General features: G+C 34.4%; 1 protein-coding gene across 2 annotated transcripts in view; it reads left to right on the top strand.

The window, feature by feature from the left end:
- PURG (purine rich element binding protein G) overlaps positions 1–24,421 on the top strand; it is a 34,599-nt gene extending 10,178 nt beyond the window's left edge. Inside the window, exon 3 of one of the 2 annotated variants that reach the window (XM_036838852.1) lies at positions 23,513–24,421. In XM_036838852.1, coding sequence (XP_036694747.1) covers positions 23,513–23,617 — 105 coding nt within the window. In that variant the 3' untranslated portion in view covers positions 23,618–24,421. Of the gene's footprint in view, positions 1–4,545; positions 4,744–23,512 lie in introns of those variants that run through there. The other variant, XM_036838851.1, reaches the window with a different exon arrangement.
- Positions 24,422–25,051: the final 630 nt, after the last annotated feature.

Raw genomic sequence — 25,051 nt, 5'->3', positions numbered from 1 at the left:
AATTCTATAGAGTGAATTGGCTGTTGTAGAAGTTTTTTTCCTCTCTTCTCTTTCTCCTCAAATAGCAGATCCATTTTAGGTTCTTGATTGCTTCTTCTTCAGTGTAGTTTTAAATCTAAGTGGGATGGGAGGGAATAATTTAGTTTGGCAGTCCTTTACCCTGGCCATTTTGTAGAAATTTTCCTCAGTTTCCCATTTCAAACACTCCAAGCAACCTTACCAAAAGAACACACCTAAGTGACAAAATTACCCAGCAAATAAAACAACAGAATCATGAGATAATGACTTAGGAATACAAGACACCTACTGTGTACACACCTAGTGTGTATCACACCTAGTGTGATAACTTTACTTATCATTTGCTAATTTACTTCAGAAACTGTATTTTATTTCTAGGTCCTTCAGACTAGCTTTGTGATTTATACCAATGATTGTCAGTCTAGAAATTTCAATAGGGTAAAATAGTCTGAAGGTTCAGTTGAGTTATTACGGGATTTTATCTATCACTGTTGAGTAAATTCCTCCAAAAGGGTAAACCATGCTATCATCAGGGGTAAAAATAGAATTCTAAAACTCCATCACTCATAAATAACCTCCGTCCCTGTTTTTTCCTCCCTTCTGTACACTGTACCCTGTTGAAAGTGGTTGAGAACACTAATTTCTCCCACTACTACCTTAGCCCCACTCCATCCTATTTATTTGTTCAGATGACTATTGAAACACTATAAAGAAAGACTAAAACTGATCTTTGAAAGTTTATAAATTGCCCTATGAACTACACTTTGGACTCTAAGAAAGAAGGGCTCCTGGTTCACTTTACTTAACTAATTTCAACACTCTTAACTGTACTTTCTGTATAACAGTTTAAGATGAATAGAAAACATTTCACTTGGGATGATATGGCCTAAAGGGGCAGTTACTCCTACTTTTCAGTACATAGTAGGTCTTCAGAAAATATTTTGACTAGCATGATTGACAGGTCATTTCAGAAATGAATTTAGCCTCGAGGAAAATTGCACCATGACCATTTTTAAATAGAAGGTGGTAAAAGGAAGAGTCAATCAAGATTTATCAGTACTAATAACTATTACTTATTGAATACCTACCATGTTCTAGGCTTTGTTGGGCCCCTTATATCTACTATTTCTAATCTTCGTATTATCCCCATTTTAATATAATTTTCCAGAGGTTCAGAAATTGGTTCTGTGTTTCAGAATATAATATATTTGAATCCTTACTGACACCAAGCCAAAGACTGTGCTCAGTTAGACCAGACTGCCTCTAAGACTTACTCTGAAATTTAACTCCCAACTAATAAAGCACAATCTACCCCAGCCACCACTGTAAATAAATCTGCCTCTGATTACTGGGCTGTATGGTGCTAATAAATCCAATTTATTTGATTTTTAGTATAGCTTACAGATTGAACCTCTAATCCCAACCAACTATTTCAAGTAAGTGTGAATAATTTTTTAAAGGGATCAGATGATGAGAATATAGATGATTATCCCAATTCTACCCTAAGGGCATAGAAGAGACAAATTACTGTTCACAGTGGGTCTACAAGTTAATTTTTCATGAAGCGAAGTCAACTGGTTATGTTAAAAAAAATCTTATCAATATTGGTGAGAGTTTTACTGGGTGATTTTTTTTTTTTTTTGCAACTTTTTCTGCCATCCTACTCCTTCTGCGTTATTCCATTCATTTTCATATTTTAATTACCACGTTTCCTCTTTTTTTTTTTCCTTACCTCCAGAGGGATAAATTGTGATGACTGCCCTGTTTACAGATCCACATTTTTCTCCATTACTCTAGGGCTGTGGTTTTCAAACTTTAGGGGAATTAAGAATCAGCTAGAGGGTTTGTTAAACCAGATTGCTGGCCCCTACCCCTAGAGTTTCTGTTCCTTAGTTATGGGGAGTGAAGAGAGGACCAAGAATTTTTGTTTCTGATACATTCCCAGGTGACCCCATCCTACTGATCTGGGGACCACACTTTAAGAACCAATAATCTAGGCTGATGTGATTTTACCTTAGCTACAAAAGATAATAAAGCAGAAACTTGGGTCAAAACAACTGTAGCATCTTGGTAGGAAAAAGATTCAGTGCTACTCATTCTGCTTTGAGAAATTTACAAATCTTAAAACAAGCAACCTTTTTTTAATAAATTGACTAGAGGTTAGGTAAAGAATTATTTTCCTCTCTTTTTTACCCTTTCATTACATTTAATAACTCTTATTAGTTCCCTCTGATTTTTTTACAGCTATCTTGAGATAATTCTGATAGGAATTAACAATTATGAATCCTTATATGAAAAGTTTAGCTTTCAAATTTATGGAGACTGAAGCATATTTTTAATTTATTAAATAACTGTGGTGTACAAGTCTTACTAAAGGAAAGTGAATAATTTCTATACTCAAGAATTGTTAATACAAGTTTTAGTGAATATTAAGTATTAGGACTTGAAGGGACCTTGGAATTAGTTTAGCCCCTTAAATTTACGTTTTGTGACATACTCAATGTAGCTCAAATGGTTCATAATTACTAAAATAGGCTAAGTAAACAGAAAATAAAGGTTAAAGCTTAAAATGCTGCTTGGCTCTTAAGATATATGTGGATAGAAATACATAAATTTCTTTTAAAAGCATGTAATATTTTCACTGTCTTCCTGTGTCCTATCTATATGCATAGGATAGAGGAATTATATATATACTATCGTATATTTGTGGTACTTTTTTCAAATTAACAATTGGACCCATTGATTTAAATTTAGAGATACTTCACCCACTCATTGAGAATATTATTTGAAAACATAACTAACATATTTAAGAATAATTTATGTTTGCCAACCTGAAGAGATTCTATAATTAATGTGTTGATCATAATTAACAAAACCATATTTTATATATAAATCTGTATAATTAATATATATGACTATACATAGCCACTTAACAGCTATCATTTTAGTGGATCACATCCTATCAGAAACACTAAATTAATTCACATATAGACACTTGGCAGTTCTGCAAGTTCATTAACTTCTATTTCCAACTTCAGTGATTAGTGCTCCAAAAACAATGAATGAATTCCTAATTGTGAAAAAGATTCACTGCTGATGTAACAGAGATACTCAACAACTCAAAAGGATCATTACAGGTGGTGTAACTTTTTTTTAATATTCTCTATCCTGTTTGTATTACAGCAACAATTAAAATTTTAGGTTTAAAATATTTGTCTTAGAATTATAATCTGAGTAGGCTTCAGACAGAATAGAGATTTATAGAAGATTTCACCTCAATATGAGGACAAACTTCAAGAAGTAGTGTTACCCCCACCCCTGTTATTGGAATTATTTAAGGCAGAGACTCGACATACACTTAATGTGTGGGATGCATAAAGGGAATTAATAAATCAGAAAAAAATTGGATTGTTATTACTTTGAAAATTCTTTTCAACTCAGAGAGAATTTCTTAGGAATAATACTTAGAACTTTTGCATTCAGGTCTTCTGTTAATTTACCAGGTTTGATAAAGAAGTGTGATTTCAATTTTTCTGGTATTATTCTGAAAAGAGAAAAAGTTTATCACTTCCTCGCACCCCTTGTTATTGCAAAACAACATAAGAACCAGTTTTCAAATTTTCATGAGCTTTACTACTTAAATGAATTAGTTAAGACAAGTTCCATGAAATTTGCCCTACAAAATGAAGTATAACATATAATTTTTAAAAGAAATGTTTCACTTTTAATCATTCTTTTCAGAAAGGATTATATGAAGGAATAAGTTTAATATTTATATTGCTGTTTCAAAAGTACCTTCTACAGGTTTATTTGGAAAGATGTAAGTGATAGTATGGTAAATTGGAAAACCAAATTATTGGATATTATCCAATGAAGGTTTTCTTCATAAAAATCCGGAATAAATTCTGTTTAAAGGTTGAAGCGAAAAAATAATATTTTCACTCTTCTTTTTCTTCTTGCACTACTAATTTAAGATGGAAAGAAACCATAAAGTTTACTAATTTCATCTCAGATAATCTGTATTAGAGGTCAGGTTTCCAAGTAAATTGATTACTGTTGCAAATAATATGTGATTCTCTCCTGGAGAGTTTCAAGGCTTTGTAAAAGGCAGAAGGGTAGCTGCGGCAATAATATCTAAATTCAGGGATCTAGCGTGAATCAGTATGAAACTCAGTTCTCACTTGGAGAGTCCACTTTTTTCTTGTCATTTCTTCAGTTGTTTCTGCTTTCTATGATTCTGTAACATTTCCAAATTTCAAAAGGACAACTAATAATACCTTCAAGAAAGAGACCTAAGTACGTTGAAATATATTACACCAAAGTCTATAAACTATATCTGTATTATACATTTCTAAATATTTAGCTAAGTAAATTTTACTCCTCTACAGAAATATTGTGTGTGTGTGTGTGTGTGTGTGTGTGTGTGTGTGTGTATAAAATTATGAAGAGAGACCAGTTCTTTCTGCATCCCCTTCCATACCCTGGAGAAGTAACAACAAATTTGTTTCATCTTGTTTGTTACTACAGTTGATTGGCTGCCCTAAAGTGCGGCGTTGAGAATTTGAAATCTGCATCTAGAGGGAAAGAGAGAAGAACAGCATTCATGCCAAATATTTGCTATTTGTCATCTCTGCTTTAGAGCTATAATGTTCTCATTGTAGTTCTGAAAATTTCAAGCTTAGCCAGACAGCTGGCTCTTGGAGCACAAACTGTCTTGTGACTCACCTAGGAATATGTCTCTTCTAATACTTCAAAGAGATGGGGTTTTTTTCCTTCTTGGCCGTGTTGCGCGGCATGTGGGATCTTAGTTCCCTGACCAGGGATCGAACCCACGCCCCCTGCAGTGGAAGCGCTGAGTTTTAACCACTGGACTGCCAGGGAAATCCCCAAAGAGATTTTTTTAATCCAATGGTCCCTCCTTTAAAACAGCAGAGAATCTCTTCTGTGCCTCTGAAGAACTCAAAGAACCATGGCCATGATGATGTCATCAAGAATACCCTTCAGCATTAAACTCTGTATTTACCTTTAATGAGTTCTAACTTCCATTAAAATGACAACAGTTTCTCCCTTTCAAATTCAGCCCAGTCATTCTCAAACATTAGTGTACATAGCAATTAAAAATGCAGGCTTGGTCCTCATCCCCAGAGATTCTGATTTTGTTGGTCCAGAGTGGGGTTTGAAATTGGCTCTTTCTCATTCTGATACAGATGGTCTGGAGGCCATTTGTTGTCATGGTCTTAGACTTGCATCCTTTCTCCCATATCATTTTTCTAGCTGGAATTACTTAAATTATAATACTGCCAGCCATAACACCATGGGAAGATGATTTTTTGATTATGCTATTAACAAGTAATAGCTACAGCTCACTAAACTCAGAGAGGCTGAATACACAAATCCATTATTTAAGATTGTGTGCTATCATATTGGCTAGCTTTCTGGGCAGTGATCACTGGGAATGCCAGTTTTCCACCACCTCCTAAATTCAAATTCAAACTACTTGGCATATAACCACTGGTTGCATACTCCCCACATTTCACAACCAAAACATTCTGAGTCTTTCCAGCCCGAATCAAGTCCATAGGTAATTTGTCTTTTGCTTTCTCACAAGTTGGCCCTCAGAGTCTTGAATGACTTTTCTCAACCTTTTTTTTCAGAGAAAAGTTAAAGTTTATTAGGAGTAGAAAATATATCCTTAATCAATCTGAATGCCTCACTTCTGATCTTGTTCAACTTTTTTGTGTGTGTTTAAAAGAGCACATAACAAGAAATTTGCTGTCTTAACCACTTCTAAGTATACGGTTCATTGGTGTTCAGTATATTCACCTTGTTATACAACCAATCTCCAGAACTTTTTCATCTTGCAAAACTGAAACTCTATACCCATTAAACACTCCGCATTCCCCCATCCCCATCCCCTGGCAACACCATTCTACTTTCTTCTCAACCTTTCTTTTCAATAAGCAAGATATTTTCTGAACCCTTCTTCCACCAATAATGGGTTTATAATTATTGCCACTTAGCTCTCCAAGTAGAATCCTGATAGCTTGTATTGTTATAATTCTCATGCAAAAAGATTTACAGTTACAGGGCAATGGTGCTTGTATTAAGAGCCCTTTATAATCTTTGGGTGACTGAATGAAGGGCATTTTATCCTGGAAGCTTTCCACTGATTTACAGGGAAAGGTAGCACTTTATTCCTCCTGAGACCTAGGGGACTCCAAATGGAATCTTTGTGCTTGTTTGCGGAAGGTTTGAGGTTAGAGTTACCAGGACAATTAGGCTTAAATCCTGGAATTTCCTAGACTTTTCCTACGTACATTCTAGGATTGTTTTCTCATTACGTATATAGTAGTATAGTAGATTGGAAGCTTTTCTGGTGTTTGACAGTGTTGATGTTCACTAAATGATTTCAGAATCTTCCCTTAGTACAGTATGAAACTGTTTAGCTTTAAGTAGCTTCATTAGAAACATAATTTGGGAGGACTAGCCATAAATAAAAATGCATTTTCTGCAAATGAAGTGTTTCAAATGCCGTTTTCAAAATCATTGGCAGTTGAGAAAAAACCCAACACAAGAAACATTTTTAAAACTCTTCTTTTTCAGTTTTTTCCTCAAAAAGTTTCTCTTACTCTGTTATTAAAATTTTTTAAGAACTCAATAAAGTTTGCAATCCTGTAAGCAATATCCATCTAAATAGCCAGAAATGCTATAATTAGGGTTTTATGCTTATGATCTTGACGTAAGGAAAAAGCCTACCATTTCTTGGCTTAAATTATTTTGGAACTAACAGAAAAACTAGTTGACCATGATTCTTGGATAATGATAACTGAACTTTTCTTCATTTTATGCATTTAACAATTCATAGTATCAATGTATTCTTATGATCTTTTCAGAAAAAATGCAGTTTACTTAGAACATTTAAAATAACTCCATAATTTTTGTAGCACCCAGATATTTTTCTTCAATGATCTGTTGCAACAGATTGATAATATTTACTTCAAAGAAAATTCTTTAAAATTGAATTTCATTATTCCTTTGATTTCCATTATAAAATCAAAAATGTTTTCTCCGCAAGGGGAAAAAATTTTTTTTGAGTTGAAAAGATTTAGTGAAAGAGTTGAGGTGCATCTGGTTCAGTAACATACTAAGCAATTATTTTTTTCTTTGCAGTGCTCCCATCATTTTAAGATCTTTCTCCACTGCCCACTGTTGTCACCCCTAAATCACAGAACTTCATTTAGCATCATGCAGTCCTCAGGGCACATGTTGCCAAAAACCCAGAACTTAACTTCTCCTCTCTTTGTAGTCTCTGACATAAGCTAGGCATTAATATTTTGCCAGTAGGAATCTTTGCGGTTTTTTTTTTTGGCTGCACTGCACACACCATGCAGGATCTTAGTTCCCTGACCAGGTTTCGAACCTGTGCCCCCTACAAATGCAAGTGCGGAGTCTTAACCACTGGACCGCCAGGGGAGTCCCAATAGGAATCTTTAATGTAGTAAACTCCCGTGTGAAAATTCCCCAAGTTCTGAGCCTTTTTCTGACAACTGCTTACCTACTTTATCAATTATAATGTTAAATTTACTTAGAATTAGGGATGCCTGTGTGACTTATAATAACTAAAACTAGTTTGTATTATTGTTCTTCAAACATTGCTAAACTATATTCCTATTTAAGGATCCTTTGGGTCATTAGGTAACTATGTGCAATTTGGTTTGTTAATCACCACTTACTGTTTGACTCATTGTTTGAAAAAGACCCCAATATTCCATTTAATGACTTGCCAAGCTGGGATTCAAGCAGTACCTTCCATTAGGTGATTTGCTTCTGATGTGAGACATATTACAGAAAATCTACACTGTGATGGAAATTTTTTTATGTTTTATGTGGGAAAAAATTAATCTAGGTAAACATGAAACTTGATTCTTAGATTTTTAATAATTCAATTCTAAATGACAAGTTTGTTTTAATAATTTTGTTACAAAAATAACTATAAAATGAATGTGGATTCCAAATTACTCACTACTGTATAATTGTGCTATAATTTATAAAGCCAGAATATTTTAGGTGTTTTTTATTTGGACTATTATTTCAAGCATTCATGGAATTTAAAGAATCCTAAGGTCTCTCCTTTGCCCTCCTGGTGTGCAGAGGTGTGGTGTAGAGGCTAGGGGTACTGTGTTGTATGTTATCATTCAGAAGCCCTGGCTCTGTGCATTCTAGATAGGACTGGGGCAGGTCATTTCACTGCTGGAGACTCCAGCTTGCTTATCAGTGTGGGCCTTGGATCAGAAGAACCTTTCAATTTCTATATCCATGGAGTCAGTGAAACTTCTCCTAAAGTTACCTTCAACTTCCTTCTCTGGGCTTTTCTCATTTTCTCTATATCTTCTCTATTTTATCTGACATTAATTGACCATCCTTTCCTTCTTGGCATCGTTCATATTTAGTTACAGTTGCTTTGGTAAAGTGTGGACTTATCTTTCGGCCCTATACGCCAAAAGCTTTAAATAGGCCATTCTTCCAGTTCCAAAAGATTTTTTTTAGACACAGCCTAAAACTTGATTAAATATATTTTAAAAATTTAAATTTACTTTCCCATAGAAAAATCCCATCTTTTTAACTTGAATTTAAGTTTAAAACCAGAGACTGTTTTTCTTCCTCTTTTCTATTCCCCTCTACACCTAGCCCCGGACTGATGACTTAAATCATCCCTCTTCACTTAATCACAAGGGTTCCTGTTCCTGTTTTGCCTTTGAAATCTTGTTGCTTCAAGATCACGGTACTTAACAGACAAATCAAAATGGCGACAAGTGGGAATGAAAGTGATAATTTAAAAACCTGATAAGAAATACTATGTCATTTTATTTCAAAGATTGACTCACAAATTAAGGTTCAGTAGAATATGAGATCTTTAGTTTCCTACCCATCCTAAATTTTACTTTAGAAATATCTTTTCCCTTGCTTAATAGATAAATGATCCTGTTCTTGTATTCATGCAGTGACTATTAAGTGGCTCCTCTGTGCCAGCCCTTTTGCTAGGGACTAGAGATACAATGAGCTACAAAAGAAAAATATTCCACTGCCATTAGCTTTAAGTGTGCCATGTCCAAAGTTATTTGATTCAAAGCAGCTGTTGGAGCCTAATCAAGCTGTCATTTTTTCCATTCAACAGATACTCATCTGATTATCTGCCACAGGCCAGGCAGTGTGTTGGTATATATGAGAAGTGTGTTTGGAGCTATTATAAAATGCTGTATGTTATTTTCCCTTGAAAACAGTTTATTCTTTAAATATGATGAATGATCTACATTCTGTTATAGTGTTCAAAGTATATTTCATTGATGCAAATTTAGAGAACTACAATGATACTATTTTAAACAATATTTCTGTCTTCTCCATTCCAAGTCTCTTTTGATGTCCTAGGATGAAAATAATAATTCTCTTTCATCTCATGTGCCTGTGTTCAAATGGTAATGACTTCCTGAGCTCTAGGTTGGAAATTGTGAAACCCCATTAAGGTTCGTCATAAGACTGCTGTGATTTCTGTATGTCCATGGGGACTGAGTTGGGGAGAAGGATGAGGAAGGCAAGGAATAGTAACATTCATGTCACGTATTTGCCCTCCCTGCTCCAGGCCTTTGTATTCATCCTCGCTTTAATTTTATTGCATTCTCATCGCATATACGATATCTTCATAAACTTTTCTCTCCATATGTCTGGATTTACAAAATCCATCAGTGTTCTCAACTATGAATTACTCACCAATGTCTTAGCTGAATGGAATAAGCCTGATTCTACTGTGTCTTTGTAAATCACAAGTTGTAATAATTTTCACTGTAGATGCATTGCAGTGAAAATCCATTAATGGGTAAATTCAATTAGTTATTGGTACGAAAGATTCATTTATCCTGAAAGTTTTTCTATAACTGATCATTAGTTCTGAAATATTTTCTAATTAAATTCAGTGTTAGAAGAATTATAGAATTTTAAATTATAATACTTTTCATATAATTTGACATATTTTTCAGAGTTCTTTCATATATTAGATCTCATTTCATCCTGATGAAAATATTGAGTTAGATTAGTTTAGGTCAATATCACTAACCTCACTTAACAAATGAAGAAAACAGGCCAAGGCAGGTTAAATGATTTGCTGTAGATCATCTAGTGATCTAATAAAATACCAGGGTTTATAAGGAACCCACTGCTCGTTGAAGCCTCATAATTAACACTATAGAAAATTTAAATGGTAAACTTGAAATCAAAATCTGTTAGAATTAAACACATGTTTTTATAGCGAAATTAGTTTTTTTTTTTAACACATTCTAGGTATTTTCCTGTTTTTGTTGTATCTTTAGCCTCAATTCTGCACTGAATCTACAATCCATTTTGGCCCTGGCAGTAGGCATATGAAGTCATTATATTAGTGTTCATGTCTATATAGAAACCACTTGCCTGGATTCAGCCTCTTTGCCTCTAGTTATTGAGACTTTGACCCTCTCTTTCCTGAACTTCCCACCTTAGTGAACCTTCCAGAACTGGATCCTAATAGCTAGAATACAGATCCCTTCCTGTCCTGTTAACACATGTCTTGTCATGGCACTGCATTGCAGTGTAGCCTTCAAAAAATGTTATTTAGAGAATTTAAGAGATAAAACTACTTCATTGTACAATAAGTTCAGTTAATAATGAAAAATCAACTAGTGATTTTTTCCCCCTACACTCTTATGAACAAGAGATAAATGACCACATAATAAGTTAGAAGCAAGCTTTTTCAAAAACCCGTTTGAAAGGGATGTTCCAAGTTTTTATCAAATTAACTCAAGAACCCACATCTTCATTTATAACGTTACAGCAGTTAACAGTGCAGTAATCTCCTTCACACACACACGAAATTTAATCATGTTCACTATGTTGTATTTATTGAAGCAGAAAATCAAAATAATACATACTAGGAATATTTGAATTGCAATAGGATCAAAAGCATTGTGGTTAAAGCTCTCCTGACTAGGAAATTCCATTGAATAAATGATCTTGCTCCTGGCATTCCCAGTTAACCATGGCTTTGTAGCCTCACTGAGGAATTAACAGGCTGAATTCTCAGTTCTTACATGGAGATTGAATTTCTCTCTCTATATATTCCTGTGGCCATAAAAGTTTCATGTTGGCTCAATCTGCATAAATAATCACATAACTATAAATATAAGAAGGTCAATATGTCTAGGCTTATCATGCAGGCGCTTAATAGAAATTCCACATTTGCTTTTTGCATTGTGAGGAATAAAACAACAATTTTAATTTAAAACAATTTAATTTTACTTAATTTCCTCCTCCCCCTTAAATAATAGCAATAATTTCAGCTGTATTTCTAGGCACTGGTTCCCCACAGAGTTATCAGGCAGTGTCAGTGGCCTAGTACAGAATGGTAAAGAGTACAGAACAGACTTTTCATGTCAGCCAGTCCTGGGTTCAGGTTGAAATTCTGTCACATATTGTGTAATTTGGGGCAAATTTTATAACTTTATAGAGTTATTGCGAGAATTTATTCACTCAGCTTTCAGTTTATACTTACTAATGACTCTATTTTGGGGACCAGGGGATGTATCAACAATAACACAGATAAAGTTTCTTGCTTCACAGAACCTAGAGTCAGCCAAAATTTTCTTAAAGAAAATTAAATGTCCTGAAGCTGTTAGCAAAGTTTCTGTCACATGATAAGCACTTAATAAATATTAATAGCATCATTATTAATTCTTCCCAACCCATAAAATGGATGGTTCCCCAGAAACTATAACAAACGTATGCAAAATTGGAAGGACACCTCCTTTTACCGGAGGAGCTCTCTGGTAGAGCAGTGGCAAGAGAGTTAGTTGGGCTAGTTATAATCCCTTGAAGCTATTTTCAGTAAAATATAAAAGCAAACAACTGTGTAGGCAGAAATTTCTTGGACAGGAAACAAAAAGCCCTAACTTTTATAAAAGAAAAAAACTAGACTTCTCCGCAATTAAAATTTTCTGCTCATCAAAAGACACCATTAAGAAAATGAATAAGCTATCCACAGACAAGGAAATAGCAAAGTATGGTTTTATTGCTAGAGGGAAACAGAACTGCTTTGTTTCGTTTTTCAAAAAGATGATCATTAGGCAGTTTGCATAATTTGGGGACCAATTGCCCCACTGCTAAAAGGATTCTAATCACCCGTTTTCTAGTATTGGTGTGAGTATCCGTAGTAACTTAACAACCTATGATTTTCTTGTCTTAATCTGCCATCAACTTTTTTTTTTTGCCTGAAGGAATCTTTGGAGTAATGTAACACCCTCATTTTATAACAAATAGGAAAAATATTAAAGATATCATGTGACTTGTTCAAAATCATTTAACTAGTCATTTCAGAACTTGAGCTAGACCTTATTAAATGGTCTTTCCACTACCTAATATCTACTTCTCTATTATTTTGCTTCAGAATCAGTCGGAGATGGTATGCGTGATTCATTTAGAATATGTGTTTGTTTTCTTCTCTCAGCTGGAAGAATTTTCTCACCTATCTATTTTAAAGGTGAAAACTATTACAAGATTATGTTCATGAGTCATTTTTGATTCTGAAAAATAGCTTTTTTGATAGTTGATACACATTTTAACCCTTAGTTTCAAGATGGTAAAGGAGCCGTTATAATTGAGGCCCCTACAGAACATCGTCTCAATACTGAGCTTTTTTTATTTTTTTATTTTTTTGGCTGGGTTGAGTCTTCGTTGCTGCGCGCACTTCTCTAGTTGCGGCTAGCGGGGGCTACTCTTTGTTGCGGTGCGCGGGCTTCTCATTGCAGTGGCTTCTCTTGTGGAGCATGGGCTCTAGGTGCACGGGCTTAAGTAGTTGTGGCACGTGGGCTCAGAAGTTGTGGCTCACGGGCTCTAGAGCACAGGCTCAGTAGTTGTGGCGTACGGGCTTAGTTGCTCCGCGGCATGTGGGATCTTCCCGGACTAGGGCTCGAACCCGTGTCCCCTGCATTGGCAGGCGGATTCTTAACCACTGCGCCACCAGGGAAGTCCCTCATATAATCTTAAACTATATTTTTTTCTATCTTCTAGCACTTAGCATTCTGTTTTTCTTTGGTACTTATGAACCTTTAAACCTCTCACTATTTCAGAAACTATTTACATGAAACATCACACAACTACCCATTCTATTAATTATGTAAGTTTTTATTGTTGCCTCTAGAGAAGCAAACAGTGTCCTTTAGTGTCAACTGAGCTTTTAAAAGAACATTTTTTATAGTTAAAAATTAGATTATCATGTATCAATTTATTGTTGTTGTTTTCCAACTGTGTCAATTTATATTTATGAGATTTTTTTGTCAACAATAGCAGTAGCAGCAATAATGACATGGGCCTTAGGGGTTTCCGAGCATTACTTTTTTTTTTTGCTAAGTATGTGCCTGTACTTTTCCTTTTCAGTCATACTGAATTTTTAACGTATAGTAAGAAGCAACTATGTGAGGTAAGAAATGACAATTCCAGGGAAAAGAAAACATTCATTCACTGATTCAACAAATAGTTATTGAGTTCCTCCCACAGGCCAGGCATTGTGCTAAAGAAATTTCTTACTTTTTCCATTTCTTTCTTCTACTCTCTAGTGGAAATGATGAATAGTAGTTAAATTATATATTTTAGATATCTTTGTATGATACATGGGTTTAGGACAGCATAAGCCTTTGGTGGGTTAGAATTGGAATTACAAAAAGAAATAATTTGGTGAAATAATTAGCTGGCTTTTGATTACAGTTTTAATTTTGCCCTTAAATACTTGGCATCACTTGCCCCTGAATTCTCTTCAGGATATTACTATTTTCTTCTCAGAACCAATAGTCCTTTTTCACTTCATTTTTGGAATCATCCAATAGTGTAATAAGGTTATTTCTGTAGGAAGTTGGGAATTCATTGAATATTTTAACGCTGATTGTAACCTCTTTAAAGTCGATGAACTTGGCCCCTTAGATTTGAAGTGGTGAGGTAATCATTAAAAATTAGGCCCCAACCACTGGCATTCAAAATGGTTTTAAAATGTGATTTACTATATATACACTCGATTATGCACCAGGTAGCATAAAGTAAAATCTTGTTTCCTTCCCGCCTGAATGTTTTAAGTTCATCTGTCTGCTTTAGGTAGTAGTGGTACACTGTTGCCACACCAGTATTCACACACCTTGGGGAACCAAAACAAGAGTGAAGGCCAAACTGCCATGATTACTTTTAAGTAGCATTTGAGCCAAAATTTTATCAATTTTTTTTCTGCATTTATAAATTAGTATTTTCACAGCAATAAATCTGACTTGGAAAATCTTTTACATTCTAGGGTATTTTTTTAAATAAATTTACTTTTTTATTTTTTTATTTTTGGCTGTGTTGGGTCTTCGTTGCTGAGCGCGGGCTTTCTCTAGTTGCGGCGAGCGGAGGCTACTCTTTGTTGCGGTGCGCAGCTTCTCATTGCAGTGGCTTCTCTTGTTGCGGAGCACGGGCTCTAGGCATGCAGGCTTCAGTAGTTGTGGCACGTGGGCTCAGTAGTTGTGGCTTGTGGGCTCTAGAGCTCAGGCTCAGTAGTTGTGGCGCACGGGCTTAGTTGCTCTGCAGCACGTGGGATCTTCCCGGACCAGGGCTCGAACCCGTGTCCCCTGCATTGGCAGGTGGATTCTTAACCACTGCACCACCAGGGAAGCCCTCTAGGGTATTTTTTGAACATAAAATGTTTTATATCTTTTCTTAGAGCTGACACATTTACTATGGTCCATAAAAGAATGTGTCTTAATTTTTCTCCAGTTATAAAGAGCCTGTTTTGGTTTGGTGCCCTGATATAAAATCCATGTCCTCTGCAGAGTATTAGTCATGGACCCCATTCTAGGATATGTTGCTCTCTATGGGACATGGTGAGGGTAGAGGTTTTGAAATGAAAAAAGAAGAATGACACCAGCCTTCATGATGCTTCTTCAGCAGGAGTATTTTGCTTAGTTGTAATGTTGTTGAATATTTTGTATTAAAGTATAATTTACATACAGCTCTTATTATACCATTCAGTCATTTTTGGCAAATATCAAGACATAGAACATTTTTCTCACCCCAGAAAATTCCCATGTACCCCTTCCCAGTCACCACCCACACTCTCCCCCTCCTCCTGACTTCCAGAAGCAGTCACTGATCTGATTTCTATTAGCATAGGCTACTTTTGTCTATTCTGGAATTTCATATAAATTAACATGTATTTTTTGTATTTGACTTCCTTCACTCAGCCTAGTAGTTTTGAGATCATCTGTCGAGTTTATCAGTAGATAGTGACTTTTTATTGCTAATGAAGCTTTTTTTAAACAGGCAAAAAATAAGCAGATCTTCACTGAGTATCTTAGTTGAATCATGGCAGCAAACCTGTAGTAAGAATGGAGGGGACAAAATACCCTTAAATATTAATTTTTTTTTAAATATTAATATTAAATAACTGCTCCTAACATTCAAACAACTCTCTCACCTTAGTTATGTGCATACTCTTTTGAGAGACTCTAAATTATTCTATTAAAAACAGAGATAATGGGCTAGTGCACTTCAGCAATTGCAATGGCCAAAGAATGGTTATTATTTATTTTACTTCACAGTTCTGCTTCAACCTCAGAAAGTAATGTGAAAAATAATTCCAAGTGAGGAGATACTTCTTATGATATCTCTATTATCAAAGCATGCAGGAAGGAATGCTTTCATTGTTTGTCGATATGGTGATGCCTCAGTAGCTTTTATGCACTCTTAAAATTATATAACGTAGTCCTTATGAATCAGTTATTATTGGAAACTCACATTGGTCCGTAGTTTTATACGTGGAAAGAGAGTGGATACAATGAAAGCAACATCCAGATTGCATTTTTGTTTTTCTGAAAGTTCTAACTGAATTTACCTAAATTTTGCCATTTGAAGCAAAGAGTAGTTGAGATTCTGAGGAGTGGCAATATATTTAAGGGAAGATAATATTGTTATTCTAGTGAGCCTTAGTAAATTGTGTACCAATAGATCGAAAGGAGGAAGTTTTACTATCTGCTGTTGTCTTTTTCAAGAGAATCCTATTCTTACCAAAGAGGGGTCTGAGTTTTGACGTAACTAAATAAAGGAGAGGCTTGAGCTGGCCTTTGGCTAGTCCATCCCAATCCATACCATGTCCACCTTTAAGATTCTAAAAGGAGGAGCTGCAGAACCACAAAGAGATCCCAGAACACTAAGTCACATACCAAGAGCATACCCAACAGGGCTTCTCTTAACTTTATGGGAAGGTAGTAAGTCATTTTCAATGTTTATACAACTATTCAGCAAGAGAAAGGGTAACCATATGGTACTACAATGCTGTATCAATTCTATGGAAACAGACACTCAAAGGAAATATTTTGCCAGATTATTGAGAGAATATTAATAACATTTCAGAGTATTCCCATTCTCTGAATCCCTCTCATCTACTTATTTTCTCATTTCTTTTACCTTTCTGCCTGCCACTAAATACACATACTTTCCTTCTCCTCTCTGATAACTATTTTTCTCCTTATAGTTCCTAAATTATTGTACCACATTCATATTTCATTCTGATTATTCCAAAAATACTGAAATGAAACTCCCCTTTAACATGACCTACTTTAATGTAGAATTTGGCCTAAGTCTTACTTCTCATGAAAAGACAGTTACATTTATTAAATTACCAAGAGAATCTCGTCAGTGTAATTTAACCCATAAGGAGGATTTGAAGTGCTATCATACTCAGCTTCAAGGATATATGTTCTAAACTATGAAGACGATTAACTACTTTCAAGCAGTATGCATGAATTCTCTAAGCAGTTCATCATCCTTTTGGTTGTAGTAATTAATTTTAATTAACTGCCGATAATGTTTGTTGCCATGTGGAAACGTGAGGATATGGCCCTGGTTATCATTTGAGTATGTGTAATGACGTGAGTTTAATGTTCAAAGGGTAAAGAAGTCTTAGGTTGTGAAATAAAGAATTATAAGCCTGAGTTCCCAGTGAGTACATGCAGCTTGAAGAGTTTTGAAAAGTCCAACTTAGCAGAAATTAAAGCTGATAGTAAATCATCTTTCCTCCACCTGTGTATTTATGCTTCTGGCTAATAAAAATTAGATTTTTGCTTCCTAATTTTGGAATGAATAATGTTTTTGCTTCTCAGTCAAAATGTTCTAATTAATAGTGCTGTTTTTATTAACATGTACAGCAGTTTAGAGATTCAAACTTGATATCATTACCATTTAGTGTTTTTTACTGATGTGATTTAAAACCATAACTCTAATTTTTACAAGAAATCATTTCTTTCACCTTTCTCTCTTTGAAAGTGGGAATGAGGGCATGAGTTGTACTTAACTGGTAAGACCTATTCTTTTTTTTTTTAATTTTTGGGTTTATTTATTTATTTATGGCTGTGTTGGGTCTTCGTTTCTGTGCGAGGACTTCCTCTAGTTGCGGCAAGCAGGGGACCACTCTTCATCGCGGTGCGCGGGCCTCTCGCTATTGCGGCCTCTCTTGTTGCAGAGCACAGGCTCCAGACGCGCAGGCTCAGTAGTTGTGGCTCACGGGCCCAGTTGCTCCGCGGCATGTGGGATCTTCCTGGACCAGGGCTCGAACCCGTGTCCCCAGCATTGGCAGGCAGACTCTCAACCACTGCGCCACCAGGGAAGCCCAAGACCTATTCTTTAGAGGACAAGTTCAGGTAAAGTAGTGGGAGTAGGAGCAAGCTCTTAGCTGCTAATCGTGCTGACGACATAACATATTGTAATATCCACCCTATATTGACATAAGTTAAGTAGATTTATTTAGGATTTAAAAGGCTTTACATGGTGTTGCTGCAAAAGGAGGCCTAATGATGGTTTAAAGAAAACTTTTAATACTCACAGTTGTTCAAGTGTTCCAGAATATTAAACTTTACAAGGTTATTCTTTTTTCTTAAAAATAAAATATATTTTGATTACCTTACAGATTCCCATCATATCAGAGGAGGAACCAGTTAGCACAACATAGAATTTTAGAGCTGGAAAAGACTTTGATATCTAGTTTAATCTCACCATTCACCTAGTTCACTAAAATCTCTACCTTCTCAAGGATCTTAACTTTCCTGCGCTTATTTCCAAAACATTGAAGAACACTAGTCCCCAGTTCCTTTCGCCCTATCTGTGTAACTGTCTTTCCACTCCCTTCTGATATTCTCCATAGTCATGATAATGATTGCAGCTGGGAGGATTATTTCCTTGGTTCTTTGTGCCTGAATTAGCTTAAGGATAGTCTATTGTACATAAAAGTACAATTTCTCATTTAAATATTTGACAAAAGGCAAGGTGAATCATTCAAAGTGTTAGGAGTAGTTGTAGTAACAGCCGCGTCATCGATACTCTGGAGGGCATGTACAATATGGGCTTTGCCATCGTGCATAATGCTACCTACCTTCCTGTAATAGAGAAGACGCAAGAGTGGACAAGCACAGCTTTTCAGTTGGGCGGTGGAGTTGAAGTTCTTTGTTCTGTTTTCTCAATCTCATTTCTCTTTCATTAAGTCAACAAATATTTATTTTGCATTCAGCATGAGCTAGATAGTCGGCTAGGTCTAGATGTACAGCAGACAAGATCCAGTCTTCGGCCTCAGAGAGTGTATGGTATAGATAAATAGAATAGGACAACTGCCTTTGGATTGGAGAAGATATATCTGTGTAGTTCTACCACTGCTCAAGCAATTTATTAACTTTGCCTTCCTCATAGGGATACAATGAGAAGTCACTGTTATAACCGATTGTGAGGCATTTGGAAATGAAAAGTGCTATAAAAGAGCTGAATAATAGAAAGCAAGATTAATTATATGATAGGAACGGTCCTCATCAGTATATTCAATACTTACATCATCACTATAGCAGTGCTACCAGGGAAAAGCTCAATTAGGTAAATACAACTGCCTAGCTTTTGCAAAATCAAGAAAAAAAATCTGTGTGTTGTAGCAAGAAAGATTGTGGAATCATATTATTTTGGGTATTACATGAGCTAATATATAGTTGGAATATCATATATAATGTGGAGTTTCTACACGTCTGTAGTTTCTATTAAGAATATTATACATTTCAGTGTTATTTGAAGTATTTCTCTAGTTATTGTTAAATGCTACCACTATCCAAGACTATTACTTACCAATAAGAGATTATATTCTCATATTCGAAAACTACAAGAAGGCTCTTTAAATTATATAGGAAGGATATCTGTCCTTTCTGTGACTAACCTATTATATGTTGGGTTTGGGGGAGTTGTCATCAGCGATTTATCATGCCTGATCCTTTCTGATTTTACTTGTTTTTAAAGTTTGTTACTTCTCTCAGAGGACTAGGATACCAATTTTTATATCCCGTTCTATATCCTCAGAAGGTAAAGAATTTATAGAATTGGGCATTTCTTTCATATGCTTTTATGTGGTCATTTTTACACCCAAGGGAGAGTCTCAAACTGTAGAAAAAAGAAGCGGTCCTTTTTTGCTAGTCATTTAATATTCCATGACTATGAACTAATCCTAATGTTAACATAAGTTATTGTGTGTTTTTACCAGCATTTTTCACCCTAATTAAATGAGACACTACACCACACTGTTTAGCCTGTGGCATAACAAAAAAGACAGGTGAGCTGTCATTGAGAATCATGATCCTACGTTCTCTCTCTCCTCTGAATAATAAAATTTTTTTTGGTCTCAGTTTAGAATGCGACACCTCCCTAGTTTAACTTCATCACATTCAAGCAACAAAACTATTAAAATTCTAACCTAACGTGGGTACCATCTATCTTAAAATATATATTAATATAATTATTACGTGGTAAAGGGATCTTCTGTTTGTTTTTTTGTTTGTTTGTTTGTTTGTGTCTTTCCCTGATTTACCAAATTTAATAATATGGAGAGCTTCCACCACAGCTGCTTATTATTTGTTCCATATGTTGATGCTTTTGTCTCTAATGTCCTTTTGTCCTTATTATATTATGTCTATACATTTCCATTTCACATTTCGATTTAGAATAAAGAGATAGAAGCATGAAAATTAATTACCCATGCATCAAACATTTTTGCTGTGCTTAACAGGAACGAACACTTAAGACTAGAAACCTTAATGTTTAATACTGTCTTCAAAACTCAGCTATTGCATATATTGTCACTTCAGCAATGGAAGAAACTGAGTATAATATGTAATCAGATAAAAACAGGATAACTATGTTTAAAAAAAAGCATATGATGTCTGTGCATTGCATGGCAGGGTGTTACTAAAATTTGCCTAGATAATCTCTCATGATATTTTCAGATTTTATGGGAATGCTTTGGCTATACTTGGATTTGAATCTTCATAATGACAAAGGTTCTTAATAGTTATTTTTTTAAAACACACTATACTGTTTTTAGAAAGTTATAATTCATCTTCCTGCTTATATTTGTGCTAAGTTTGTACTATACTATTAAAAAGAAAGGTAAATTTATATATACTTAGACTTTGAAAAGTAGACTCATGTACATTTTTTAAAATTTTTGGTAACTTGTGGCACTTTGGTAAAGGAATGTGCAATTATAAAAGTTTATGCCATTTTAATTTTTTTTAATTCCCAGGAATTACTCTTACTAGGCTTTAGATTCAAAACCAAACCCAATTTTAAGATCAGCACTTTTTTCCTACTGGTAGTTCGTGTTTTTCCAATGATATGGAACATAAACTAATTTTTGCAATGAGTTTTACCTTTCCTCCTCCATTCTAATCTCAAGAAACTTTAAATTTAAGGAACATTTTAAATTAATCCAGTGGTAATTAGAAAAGCATTTTAGATGTCATGGCCATTTAATCTGGTGCCTGACTTTAGTAATTTTCTGATAAAATTAACTAAATTCCTGAAAAAGAATATTCAAACATTTTAATTTGTTTTCATTGGTTGTAACCAATTGAGTAGTTGATGTCCATACAGTCATAATTTATCTTAAAATCTGCAGCTGCCAAGAGAACTAAGGACACAGCTGTGCTTAAAATACCCCCATATCCTCCAAAGAGAAATCACAAGAAGAAATAGAATTCTGTATGATATGGCTATTCTATATACTTCGATTAGGTTACCAGTATTTTACTGTGATACATCCATGGGTATTAGAAGCAAAATGAAAGTAAATATAAATGCTTTAATATTAGATATTGGCATCAATATAGATTATGCATAAGGTATTGCAATAAAAATATTAATTGTGCCTGTATTTGAAGAATTTATGTTAGATTTTCTGTGGCCTTTTTCATTCAAGGCTGCACAATCATTTTAAATGTAAACACAACAGAATATATGTATGAATGAAATGATGACCCTGTTTGCCATGGGATTAAATATTCTGTTGAATTTTGGGGGGCATTGGCTGTTGTATATTATGACATAAACTTAGATTGTTCACAAGCAATATGTGTGTCTTATGTACAAATCACAGCATTTAGAAATTATACATCTTCCTTTTCCTCACAAAATGAATTCAGAATTTGTAATTCAAATTTTATCGTTTTAAGCTGCTAATTATTAAAAATACCTAATATGAATCAAAAGAGTAAATGAAATAAGGACTATGAAAGAATGCTAATTAATAGCATAACCCCATATCAAACTTCTGATAACTTTAAGTTTCTTATAAAGCCTTAAAATATTTTAGTGAAAAATTAATTACTTGGAAATGAAGGCACTTTATTACCTTGAACTAAGCTATTTGTCTGTATAGAACTTGTCTAAAATCCCATAAAATATTCTTTATCCTTTTATAAATTTATCCAACTTATGTGTTTTTCTAAACGTTCTTATAATTAAATGTAATAATTCAAACTATTTTAACTTAACAGAAAATTGTATTACATAATACAACCAATGAACAATACAGAAAAAAACTCAAGCGTAACAAAAGTGTTTGTGATAATGGCAAAACTGTTAGTCTAAGTTAGTCTACAATCATTTGAGGTTAAAATGTTGTAAAATTTGAAGGGTTTTTCATTGAACAATTTTTAGACAGCTTTTATTTTTTAAATCTTATTTTTAATTGGTACTACCTTGTTTTGAAATGTTGATCAAAGATAAGGTCAATCAAAACTATTAAGCCAGCCTGTCATTACTCAATTTTGTTTTAGTTGAGGTTTTTTTTTAATGTAACCCTAAAACATTAAGAAATAAGTGTTGCTTCTTCTATGCTCAAGTCAGCCATGCCTGGAGAATTATCAAATTTAAATCAGTAATGTGGATGCGCTGCTGTGTATACCTGTTTCCTCTTCAGAAAATTAGTACTTGATTTAAACAATAGATTTGGTTCAACAGAAAAAAAAATAGGATTTTTTTTCAAAAGTTAAATTTTTTTCTCAAATTACACCTTACATCTCTCTGACATTTATAAGGATAGGCTAACTTGTGTCCAAAAATGTTTTTCAACAGAAGAATATTTCAAAGCAAAACAAACTTTGTGCTTTGTTTGTTTGTTTGTTTGGGGGCAGTTTACTTAAGAAAAAAAACCACTTTTCTATAATTTTACTTATTTTTAATTCTTTCTCTCTAGTGGCCATTTTCCTATCGTTACTCGTAAATGTTTTGCTAAATGTAAATGCTGCTTCATAGATGTAGTCATCACTACATGGTACAGAAAGGAGTCAAGTTTATTAGAAGTCTACTCTTACCAAGGAGAAACTAAAGATAAATTCCATGTCACTTCTTTGGTTTGTTTCTTTGTTTTCTTTTTTAAGTAAGATATATTAACCCAAAGGTGTGTTAATGTCATGGCATGAACAATCTTAAATGTAGATCTATTGAGTATTTTGTGATGCTGAGTAACAGACTTTTCTCAAATCTCTGTGATGCTAGCTATTTTCCTTAGAAGGTTTTTGTTTAATGTTAGATTGTTGTTCTGAAAGATGTTGGTCCTAGTGGGATTTTTAAAAACTGGGAAAACCAATAAATGCATGTGTTACAAGTATAGAAATAGTGAATTGTAAACTTACCATATAGTACTGATTCTATTTTCAAAAATGTTTTTGCTGTTAAATATATACAACATAAAATTGCTGCCATACTGTAATTGAGTACTTTTTCCTAAATGACCCTGTTATCACTATTCCAGAATTAGAAGTTGGGCAGATATATGATTAATTCATGTGTCTGCATAGATGCTTCAAGGTATATTCTTCTCTTGGGGAGTAAAAATATATTTTCCTTGGCATCAATGCACTGAGATCTGAATATACCTATATCTATTCTTATTGCACATTTCTTATACAGTATCTTCAAATACGCCAAAATTGGCCTAGACGTGACTTAAAATTGAGGGTTTGTTACATGTTTTCTAACAGAAAGGTTTTCAATGAAACAGAAAGGTATTCATTATAGGTTTGTACTGTGAAAATAGTGAAACTCCCTTTAAAATTTCATATATGCTAAATTTAAATTAATATTTTTTCTTTAGCTCACAAATTACCCTAAATCCAGAGGGAATATCCACCCTTTTCACTGTTGTCAAATCCAGCATAAGGAACAGCCCTATGACACTACAAAAACAGTTGAGGAATAAGGAATAAGTCTCTTATGTCACACTTCAGAATAAAGGCATTCGGTGAAAGAAATGAACCGAAGTTCATCGTGCATGCAAGGCTTCTGTTCTTGACATTCCTCCGCGGAAGGGAAGACAAGTGTCAACACCACTGGCATCATTTTCAAACCGATCTTATGTGGAATATCTTCCACCACACTGGAGTACTTCTTGACTCGATCAGGTTTTTTTTTTGTTTTGTTTTGTTTTGTTCTGTTTTAATTCATCAAGCCTTTCCGTTTTCAAAAAACCATTTGTCAGCATTGAGGTAGAAGGACATAGATTTGAAAATACTTTCTTAAGAGATCATGTAACTATATAACTCTGAATTTAAAAACTGAGGAGGAGGGATCATTTCAACCCACCGCCTCTTACACGAAACATGTTTTTAAATCTGTAACTGCTTTAGTGTTAACAGGGTACAAAGTGTTTTTTGTCCTGTATTGTACTTAAAAGGTTCTCATTGATTGGTGATTGTATTGTACTGTATGAAAACAAGTCATCAATTGCCTTGTATTGTTTATAATAGACCATACCATGTACTACTTCAGTTTTCATGTCCCAAATTTTTCAGTGATGCATGTTAACAGTTAGGTCCTAAAATTCTGTGGTGCTAATTCTTCCATATCCAATGGTGCTTTTGCGGACGCTAACTGCACACATGCTGAACAAAGCTTCACGTTTAAAACTTTCCTCCCTTCCTCTGTTTATATAAAGTACAATGAAATAACTTGAATTTGTCTCAAAGTATCACTGACAATCTAATAAACTGGTTTATATGTGTGATTAGTTTGTATTCTCGATTATTTTTCAGAAAGCAGATTAGTTCTGCTGGGCCCTCATATCAACCAAAAGTAGACCTTTTGTAGTGTTTATTTTGTTATTTGTGCCCAAAATTTATGGTATCTTTAGGAATTTAAATCCAGTTGGCCTGGCTTCTAAAATCAAGTTCAGATCAGATCTATAAAAACTAGACCTATCAAACCTGGAAATAAGTAAGTTGAGAAGAGCACAAACATCCTGAGTGTCTATTTTAATACTTTATTAATAAAGTTTTATCATCAGGTTGATATCATCTGGTCCATGAAATAACGTTTACATGGAAGCAAGTAGGCCTTCAAAACCTTTACTGAAACACAAAGACATTGAAAAAGCCATTCCTAAATGCTTATATTAAAAGTTCCTCTCCAGGTGTATGAAAATAAGGACAAAAAAATCAAATTGGAACTTTCCAGGACAAGCTGATATCACATGCCAGAATGGCATAATAAATAAGCCCATGCAGGGGGTTCACTGATTTTTAATTTTAGCATTTGTACTAAGAATCACAGCATTAGGACAAATGAAGTTGCTCCTGTACCTTCATGAGGACAGAGGACTATTTCTCCTAAACCAGAGATAAACTCAATATTAAGG

Source organism: Balaenoptera musculus, chromosome 21 (genome assembly GCF_009873245.2).
Source record: "Balaenoptera musculus isolate JJ_BM4_2016_0621 chromosome 21, mBalMus1.pri.v3, whole genome shotgun sequence".
Classification (NCBI taxonomy): domain Eukaryota; kingdom Metazoa; phylum Chordata; class Mammalia; order Artiodactyla; family Balaenopteridae; genus Balaenoptera; species Balaenoptera musculus.
The sequence above is the reverse complement of the archived record's forward strand: the minus strand, read 5'-3'. Positions and strand labels throughout refer to the sequence as shown.